Source organism: Pinus tabuliformis, chromosome 3_2, assembly GCF_031772625.1.
Source record: "Pinus tabuliformis cultivar Carrire ecotype Pingquan chromosome 3_2, CPIR1, whole genome shotgun sequence".
NCBI lineage: Eukaryota > Viridiplantae > Streptophyta > Pinopsida > Pinales > Pinaceae > Pinus > Pinus tabuliformis.
The window spans coordinates 347,583,951-347,594,755 of record NC_142302.1 but is presented as its reverse complement, the minus strand read 5'-3'; the positions used below and the strand labels follow the sequence as shown (position 1 = coordinate 347,594,755).

Below are 10,805 nucleotides of genomic sequence, written 5' to 3'. Positions count from 1 at the left end.
AGAAAGCTTACCATGCCATATCTACATTACGCTTCACCTTATGTGCTCCACATCAGTGTATTGGTCGATTATTTCAGGAATTGAACTTCTACCAACCTATACATGTTTATAGCTGATACAGAGTACAGGCGTATCTGGGGATTGTAACATTTTTATATTTGATAAAGTATAGACGATTTGGGATTGTCACATTTTGCAATTATCTTCAACATGAAAGGCTCAGTAAACTGTGATCAAGCTAAAATTTGGTGAAATACCATGTAAGTAAAGAAGGAAACAAATAATATTGGTAAAACAAATAATTTTGACTGTGGTGTAAATGTTCAATTAAAGGTCCACACAAGTGAGACAGGAGCTCAGCAATAATACATAATACAAGAATAAATGAGCTTTGAAACTTCTGAGTGGTCTTAAACATCAGAAAAGACCTGTCAGAATTGTGGATATCAACCATTTGTACTATACATTTGAAAAGCTGGTGGTTCTGCAGGCCGCTTGTACCATCTTATCCAAAGGAGTGACTCCAAAGCTATCACACTAACAAGTAAAATAGCTACGACAAAGCCATAGCCAACTTTCCAGCTTTTTCCGGCCTCCGCTAGATGTATTCCATAAACTATGTTCACCGCTGCCATGAAAATCAAGAGTCTCCCAAGCCAATGATGACCCCAATTCCAGTATTTTCGCATCTTGGCGTCTTTATCAGGTCGAAACAACAAAGCCAGAACCTGCTAACAATTACGCTTGTCAATATAACGGCAAAGATAATGCTGGTATGACATTAAAAGAACAAAGCAAGAATATAGTAAACGGAAAGAATATTTTGCCCAGAAAATAGTGAACAGGTTGTTCTCAGGTCTGTGGAGGTAACCTTATCTACTACCGGGGCCTTGCTCCCTAGTTAGTAACTTACCATATTCTGATCTGTTCTGTTTTGGAAGACAAGGATTAGACCCTTAAGGTCTATACTAAATGGTAGCAGATTTGTGTTATCGATGGATTCCAAAAGTCATTTTCCATCCATTAGTTTTTGTCATGTCTCCTGCTCCTTTCGTTTCTCTTAACTGTGTAGTGATCTCAAAAAAATAAGACACTTATTACGTACAATGGTGGCATGCATCAATTGTTTATATAAGATAATAATGTTACAGAGGATGCAAACAAGGGGGCGTGTTGTCACATGCTCCATAACTTCAATTTAAAAAAACGCAAATCACGTAATTTATAGTCCCACTACCAAATTTGTTTCTTTTCAATTATATGTTATATTGCCAGGTTATTTGAACCAATGTTTTTAAAACCGGAACCGGTGACCGGACCGGTCCACCTAATGAATCAGTTTACCGACCGGAACCTGTCTAACCGGGACTGGTTTGGTCTAAACGAACCGGTTTTAAAAAAATACATTAAATAATTAATTTTTAATGAAACAAAACTATTTTTAAGATGTAAAACCATGATTCCAAGCCAATAGAGACAAATATGCAAAGTTTGCTCATTTATATACCATGTAAAGGTGAATATATCAAAATGGCACCGAGTGCAATACATATCATCGACAAAAGAGCAAAATACATAAGAAATGAGGCTTTAAATGGCCTATAAAGTCCAAAAACAATGCTGCAAGCTATGAGGCCATTGGCCGACTACAAGTCTACAGTGTACACATGATCAATCATCAAGTTCATAACCACGACTAGACACAGGATCATCATCAGGAGCTACATAGACATCATCTGGTTCAGAGTCTGAGGATGCCTCAGCCTGATCTGCAACCTCAGTATCAATGCCACCAATGACAATAGAAGTGGACCTAATGGAACCACGAGTTTGTCGACTTGCATGATTAGTGCCTTCCATTGGTTCTTTGCCTTTCCTTGATGCCGCTACTGATCCTGGTTCTGATGCCACCACATAATCTGCTTCATCCCCCGCTAAAGCCATGTCGATATCAAAATCAACCTCAAACACAGGTTCTTCAGTCTCCTCCACCCATTCTGATGTTGGAGCAATATCATCCAACACAATGGGATCTAGATCAGGAGTTTTACTCATCATTTGGAGCACCGATTGCATTTATTGTTTACCCACAAACCATGAAATCTTGAAAACCATTAAGTCTGCTGAATTTTGAGCGAAATCTAAAATTCTAGTTTCTCCATATGAAATCCAATGAGGTCGAAACCACTCTCAAACATCCTGAGTCATTTCATGGTAATGTTAAAAATTTAAGTAAAAGGATGAAAATTAAAATTAAAAGAAATGTCACTTTTACTTTAAGAATTTAACATTACCATTAATTGCCAACATTGTTAGGGTTGAAACACCCTTAGTTTCCCCCCAAAACCCCTAAAACACAGTCAGAAATATGCTTTTTTAACTTTACGGTGGGCGTGCCTAAAACCGGCCGGTTCCGTCCTAAACCGGCCAATTTTCACCGGTTAAGGCAAAAAAATGGAGAAATGGGCATTCAAACCGGGTTTTTTGGCCGGTTTAGACTGGCGGGCTTGCTAACCGGCCAGTTAGACCGGTAACCGGTTTTTAAAAACGGTTTTTAAATCTATGATTTGAACTTATGGCCTTGGGTATGAACATGTTTAACTTGTTTATAATAATCCAACCTTCCTTTGTTTATATCTTTGACATATGATGTAAGTTTGTAAACCATGCCAAGGCATTCTCTGTGTGATGTTTCTTAGAGGTAGACATTAGTTGCATTCCCCAAGCACTAAAACTATAGAACTTATTCAGGTTGTTGGGGGTTGTTAGAAGTCTCTCAATCTGTCGCAGTACTGACTTCATTAAATACTCACTGGACACTTTGGACACCTAGCTTCAGATCTGCCCTTCGTCCTTCCACAACTTGATCCTACGGTCCAGAATTCAACTAAGCGGTTAAGGAAACTAACCCTCTCTCCACCAAGCAGCCTGACCTCTCATTCTGCTGATTCAGAGGGTTTTAGGGTTTCGCAATTGGATTGACGTTGCTAGGGTTTGGAATTACCCTTCTCCCACTAGCGATTATAGATATGCACACTAATCAGTTTATTTCGAGACTTCTCGCATCCTGTAATTTTCCTATCGTCTCATGCAAGTTTAATGGTTCTACAGGTAGTGATAGGGTTTCTCTTCTCTTTTTGTTGGTTGAGATAAGGAAAGACGACCATGGCATAGGTAAAAGAACTCTTCCGTTAACTCGAGTGCCCCTCTTTTGATCAATAGGTCCACATAGTTACTAACGGAAGTAATGTTTTGCTCTCATCATATCGTGTGAAAATTTGGTGACCATAAATCCTACTGCAACAACTAATTAAGTTTCTTCTATTTGTTAAATAACTTGAACAAACTATTTACTGCATTCTACGGTAAATATCGAAACTAATACACTGCAGCCTTCACAAATACAATACTGCGGAAGAAATAAAAACACTAGAAGAATAGATGCACACACACAATAATACATTGTTATTTTTGGACCAATGTCCCCGGAAAAACACAACTTGGGAAAACCGGTGCCTCAGCTGAGGGTTTTATTATTATGCAATAGTAAATCTGAGTACAAATCCATGGAAGCTCAAATCTAGCTTTCCATACAGAGAAAATGATTGACATAAGTCTAGTGAGAAAAATCTCACTTCCATCGGTGATCTAACACTGACCTTGGCTCAAGATGAGCTGCTTTGCGCTACCTCTGCGTGACCCTATGCAGATCTACGTCACCCAGCTCAAACCAACGTCTCTCTTGTTGACCGATCAGCTACTACTCTGGAAATTCAATCTTCCTGGCCTCCGGGCTCCCACTCCGGCTTCTAACACTGAATTTCGACTTCTCCTCAGCAAAATATGGATCTTCCTCTGAAGCTCTGCACTGCCTCTCTGTACTGCGTCAGCCTCTCTGTGGAATTCTCTGTCTCTCTGCCATGCACTCACCGGACTGGAAAAACTTCATTCTAGCCTTACTATCCCTGCCCCTCTCTTACTGCTTCGACTTTACTAAATCACCTCTAGCAGCTCACAATTGCTACTCTGGAAATTGATTTCTCAGCAAAATCAAATTTCTGGTGGCTCCAAGTGTGTTCTCCAACCCCCATCAAATTTCTTCTTATAATCTCTAGTTGAAACATCAACGGCCAAGATTAAAACATAATCGATGGCTAAGATTAACTAGAACTCAATCCATGTCTTCTTCTAGAAGATTCTCACCATGACTTAATTAACACCCTTTAATTAATCAATTTTCGTATGTTTAGAATTAGGCACCATTAAAAAAAGGTTAATTATTTTAATTAAGTCGTCTCTAGGTGAAATTTCCATAAACGATTTCTGGGTTTTGGAGAATACATATGTTCTAGCCTCTCCACTAAATTTTGTCGCTAGAACACATCTGATGCTACAAAAACTAACAAATTGGTGGTGGGTACCCCTTGATTTTATCATGTATTAATCCTCTACGCCAACTCACTTCAATTTTTTTATTTTACCTTGTGTAAGTTGTAATTGACTCACGTTTTTGTTGGTTTATTGCAGGTTAAGGTGATTCTAACTTAATTGTTTCAGGGTTTCTTCTTTTTTGAACTTCCAATTGCACTTACACAATTTTTCTGTTCCTCGAGGTTTTACTTATTACCTATCTTGCGTCGGCACAGGGTTTCAAGAAAATATGTGCACTTTTCCAGCCAAGATTATTAGTTTAAGAATGTTGTTCTGTAATAGGGTTTCTGTGATAGCGATATAGTCAAAAGACGACAACTACTATGGGCTTAACCCGAGCCAAGGTTTTTATGTTAAGTTTGTTATTATTCTTATAAGAATGGCCACACCACCTTTGTAATATTTGACAGGATTTTACACAACATGTTTTAATATTTTTGATGTTGATTTCTTGTGGTTTATCGCCTTACTTTTGGCTTTTGAAGAATTTATAATGACTCCTTTAAGTTGCATATTTGTTTCAGTTCTCATGTGGTTCTTATTCCCGTTTATGCTATCTTTTTTGAAAAGAAGTCTCGAAATATTCTGGCTTCGCTGCCTTCTATTGTCAGTCATTGTTTATATGTACAAAGTTTCAGATAAATTTAGATCTTGTTATGAATATTTGAACTTTTGATTCTTCTTTGTACCTTACTTTTATGCATGTCCTTTCCGTGCTTAAATTTTGGATTCTACTGTCACATGGTTTGCATGTAAGTTGTTTCCCTATAATTTTAGCATTATCACCCATTATGCGAAGAATATCCGCATAGGATTCCTGTTGTTTTGTTTTTTGTAAAATATTTATGGTGCCCGACAGGAAGTGGGACCTGAGGTCCTCGAGACCTACTTCTTGCCCATGTGGTACCATTTCTTATCCCTTCTAAAGTTCTGGAATACTTCTCGAATGAGTCTCATTCGTATGGGGCTTAACTAGTTCCCTATTCTTGTTACTACTAGATATCTTCTCCGACTGTAATTCACTGGCTACTAGTTGTCCTGAGTCTTATCATATTCTTGATGTTAATTCAATCTACTTGTTATTCAAAGATTAGAACAGAACAAAAAGATAATAAAGATATATTGGAAAATCAAAAGGCACGCCTTTCCTTAAAACACAATTTATAATTATGAAGATTGTCTCAATAAATAAAAACCTCTGCAAAAATCCTTCGTTTCCTATAGTTAACAATATTCATTCCACAAAAGAGAAATATTTAACCTATAGCATTTATTAATCAAAAATCAGTTCTGGAAATTAAATGCTCTTATCTACAAGTAGTTAACCCAATCAGGGAATTAATCTGGAAAGAGGACTCCACCACCCAACTAATGAGATTTAGCAATTACGTCCAAGTCTCCCCCCAAGCCTCCTTAATTTCCAGAGTAGTTGACAAACAGTAGTCAAATCTTGGGCCTCAAGACTCCTAGTCCAGCCAAGAACTTCCAGAGTTCAGGGCTTCCACTGGCTCTTATCCAACACAAGAATACCCGCAGCAGTGTCATGCTTTACCTTGGTAGTGTCCTGCTCAAGGTTCTTTCCTCCTTTCACTTGCCTCAGGCCTCTCTTTTACTCTTGCCTCTCTCTCTTCCCTTCCCTTCTCAAACTGAGATGTTTTAATCTCTAAGGGAGGAAGAGGAAGTAATTGTCTCAACTACTTGGAAATTAAAGATTTTCTTTCTGGAATCCTTTTCCCGTAATTCCTTGACTTGCTACACATTTAAAATAAAATAAACTTTTAAACATCTAAAGTTCCTTACTTAGACTTTCACTAGTCCAAAATATATCTAGTCTTGCACCGTAAAAGTAAATAACAAATATTTACATAGCTAGGGGGTATTACATCTCCCCCCTCTTGTGCAAAACACCATCCTCGGTGTTCATTTAACGCCCTTGGAATAGGTCAGGATATGCTTCCTTCATTAAACTTTCATCCTCCCAGTTGGCCTCTTTCGGGCTAAAGTGTCTCCACTGCACTTTACCCTCGGTGATAGCTTGCCTCTGTAACATTATTTCTCTCCGATCGAGAATACGCAAAGGCTCTACCAAGAATCTCTGTCTAGTTCTACTTGTTCCACATCATAAACTATCATTAGTTTATCCAAGTCTTCATAAAGCATTATTAAATAATAATGAAAATTAATCATTAGATCTTTACCTGCACCTTTTGCCAATTAATAATATGTCTAGAGTCATATAGATATTTTTTTAATAAAGAGATGCGAAACACATTATGGACTCGTATATGACTAGGTAATGTAAGTTGGTATGCAATAGGTCCAATTTGTTCCAGGATTTGGAAAGGGTCGCAATATCGAAGAGCTAATTTTGCACAACCAGCCCACTGTAGAGTGCTTCTCTTAGGTTTCACTCAAACATATACATGGCCTCCTATTTGAAACTTTTTATGGGTTCTCCTCTTGTCTGCATATGCTTTCTGTCTATCTTTAGCAGGTTTTAAGCTCTGTCGAACCTTCTTCATGGTTTGTTCCATTTCTTCTAGCATATCAGGGCCTAACAGTGACTTATCTTCAGGGTTGTTCCAATTAACCGATGTTCGACACCTCCTTCCATATAAGACTTTGAAAAGACTCATCTTTAATGATTCATGGTAGTTGTTGGTATATGCAAATTCAACTAATGAATGTATTCTTCCCACTTAGTCGAATGCTACATTACATACATTCTTAATATATCTTCTAGTACCTAATTTACCCGCTCAATCTAACCATCTGTCTATAGGTGATAAGCAGTACTAAATTGAACCTGGGTACCTAATCCTGTAAAAGGAGTTTCCCAGAATGTTGATGTGAACTTCACATCATTATCGGAAATCATTACCTTTGGCATACCATGTAACCTAAAAATTTCTCGCATAAATGTATCTGCAATTTGCACTATTTTGTATGTAGATTGAACAGGTATGAAATGAGCTACCTTACTCAGTTTATCCACCACCACCATGATTGAGTCATTTTGTCTCTTAGTTTTAGGCAAACCTGTTATAAAATCTAATGTAATAAATTCTCATTTCCACTCTGAAATGGGCAGCAAGTGAAGCAAACCAGCTAGGTGTTGGTGTTCAACTTTAACTTTTGTTGACACTCCAAGCCTTTGGCTAAATATTTAGTGATGTCCTTCCTCATTCCGGGCCAAAAATAGTCTTTCTTTATGGCAGAAAATAAATTTTGATATCCGGGATGAGCAACATAAGGACTTTATGAAATTCATCCAATATTATTTGTCTAACAATTATTTGATTAGGAACATAGATCCTTCCCCTAAAAGTCAAAAAATGTCTTTATTTGTGCTATATTCAGATTGAGTTCCAAAGTTGTTTGCTTGTTTAGCTTGCTTCCATAAAAACTCATATTCTAGATCTTTAACTGCAGCTTCCTTAATCTGATTTGAAAAGTTAAATTCCACTTGACTATAGGAGATTTCATATACATAATGTAATTTCCTACTTAATGTATTAGCCACTCGATTTTCCCTTCCTTTTAAATGCCTAATATCAAAATCAAATTCACTTAAAAAAGTTTTCCATCTAGCTTGTCATGCATTGAGGTTAGGTTGTTTAAAAAAACTAGTTAAGTTGTTATGATCAGTCGTCAGTACAAACCTTTTACCTAACAAATAATGTCTCTGTACCTTCAAGGCGTGTACCATGACAGTGAATTCTTGATCATAGGTAGAGTATTTTTGTTCATGCTCTTTCAACTTCCGAGACTCATAGGCATTACCTTGCCTTCTTGCATCAATACTCCCCCCATACATGCGTCTTAATATCAATACTCCCCTCATCTATCTTAACCCCGAATCTATCAAGCAGAGGGATCCAATCTATTGAGATGCAAACCTCTTTTTTGAGTGCAAAACTTGAGGAAAGGTTTGCACCTCAATGGATGCTTTGCAAATTGATGGATCTTCATGGATGAATGGTTTTGGCGAATCCATTTGATGAGTAAGTGGTCTCTTTAAGTCTTTATGCATTTTTATCAATCTTGGGGTTAAGATGGATCTAGGCTAGATATTAACTCATTAAGATCAATACTCCCCCCATACCTTAAAACAAAAAGATAATTGGATTTTTAAATACATGATTGACTAGATGAAGAATGGACTAGTGCTTACTTGATTTATTTGGCATATAAGGTCAACTAGGGCTCCTCTTGAGAAAATGTAAGTGAGATTAGGGTCATAGTAAGGATTGTCCACTACAAACCCTAGAAAATCATCATAACGTGTTAATTTTAGGTATGTTCTATGCTTAGAGCAATTTATTTCAATTTTCACCATTAGCTCAATATCTTTTCCAGATTAGCAATCACATCATCATTAAAATAAACTGTAGATAGAACATAAACATATATTGTAGAAGACAAGCCAAGACAAGAGGACACAAGATGTGGTGCTAGCCAGGGACAAACCCCAATGTGGGAAAACCCTTGATCAATTTTTCTTATATGTTCTTCAATAGTTCAGTAGAGAGAGAGAGAGAGAGAGATAGTACATTTACAACAGAAGTCAACACTTTGACTTATCTAGATAAGAGAATAGATCATTTCTAAGAAGATGATACATGAGATTAGTTGAAGACATGATGCTTCAACTGATTCTCCAAGGTGACTCCTTCACCTATCATTGTGCTGCATCTCGTTGTCACGCTGCACCTCACTGCACCATGCTGCACCCATCATCACAATGTTGGACATTATGACCATGTTGTACACATCATACTGCTGCACATTATGCCGCATTGTTGTCCTAGTGTTTAGCACTGTTGTACCTTGTGCCACTGTAGCACCATGCTATCACCCATGTGTTTGTTGCACCAAGTACCATACTGCTGTCCCAATGTGCTTGCAGCACTATGCTTGCTGCACCTTGTTGTTGTTGTTGTCCCATGTACCATACTATTGCAGCACCATGAAATTGCTGCACTAAATACTAGATGTCCCATGTATCTCTATTGCACAATGTCACAATGTCATTGATCACTGTGCTGTCCCAACAAGTTGATGTCCCATCATTGTGCTATCCAATGAGTTTGCAGCACCATGTACCTTTGCTGCCATGTCACAATGTCATTGCTGGCCATGCATCTTTGGAGCACTATGTAGCCTTGTTGTCCATGCATCTTTGCATCACTTATGTAGCCTTGTTGTCCATGCATCTTTGCAGCACTATCTAGCCATGTTGTCCATGCATCTTTGCAACACTTATGTAGCCTTGTTGTCCATGCATCTTTGCAGCACTATCTAGCCTTATTGTCCATGCATCTTTGCAACACTTATGTAGCTTTGTTGTCCATGCATCTTTGCAGTTGCAGCACTTATGTAGCCTTGTTGTCCATGCATCTTTGTAGCACTTATGTAGCCTTGCTGTCCATGCATCTTTGCAGCTCTAAACTGTACCTAGAAACAACGTTTAGGGCTGCCTTTAGGACAGCATTTAGGGCTGCCTTTAGGACAGCATTTAGGGCTGCCTTTAGGACAACGTTCAGGGCTGCCTTTAGGACAGCACTTAGGGCTGCCTTAGAACAATGTTTAGGGCTGCCTTTAGGACAACATTTAAGGCTACCTTAGAACAACGTTTAGGGCTACCTTTAGGATAGCGTTAGGGCTGCCTTAGAAAACAACGTTTAGGGCTGCCTTTAATATAGCGTTAGGGCTGCCTTATTGTCCATGCATCTTTGCAACACTTATGTACCCTTGTTGTCCATGCATCTTTGAAGTTGCAGCACTTATGTACCCTTGTTGTCCATGCATCTTTGCAGCACTTATGTAGCCTTGTTGTCCATGCATCTTTGCAGCTCTAAACTGTACCTAGAAACAACGTTTAGGGCTGCCTTAGAACAATGTTTAGGGCTGCCTTTAGGACAACATTTAGGGCTACCTTAGAACAACGTTTAGGGCTGCCTTTAGGATAGCGTTAGAGCTGCCTTAGAACAACGTTTAGGGCTGCCTTCTTTGTTGCGGCTAGGGCAGCCTCTTTTCCTCCAACGTCTAGGGCTTCCACTCCTAGATTTCTCTTCCACTAAAACCCAAGACAAGTGGAGAGAAATCAAGATAGAAGTGTATGCAGAAATGACTATCAAGTCATCTCCTTTTAAACTAAAACATTGAACACATGTGGGGTTTATTTGGTTGTTGGCCGACCTTGATGAATTGTCTTATAACACAAATAAATTCATAACTCCATGAATACTAATCGGAATTGGATGATCTTTAGATCAATCCTACACCTCTCGATGAGAGGAATCCAAGAATCATATTAGCTACCATAAATAAGATGACCCACATGGAGTTTGGCCCTAGTTGCCAATTTGAAC

General features: G+C 38.3%; 1 protein-coding gene across 1 annotated transcript in view; it reads right to left on the bottom strand.

Moving 5' to 3' along the window:
* Positions 1 to 261: 261 nt before the first annotated feature.
* Positions 262 to 10,805, bottom strand: part of LOC149180900 (cytochrome b561 and DOMON domain-containing protein At3g07570-like) — an 80,061-nt gene continuing 69,517 nt past the window's right edge. Inside the window, exon 4 of the mRNA XM_089416380.1 lies at positions 262 to 728. Within this exon, the coding sequence (XP_089272506.1) occupies positions 447 to 728 (282 nt within the window). The 3' untranslated portion in view covers positions 262 to 446. The remainder of the gene's footprint in view (positions 729 to 10,805) is intronic.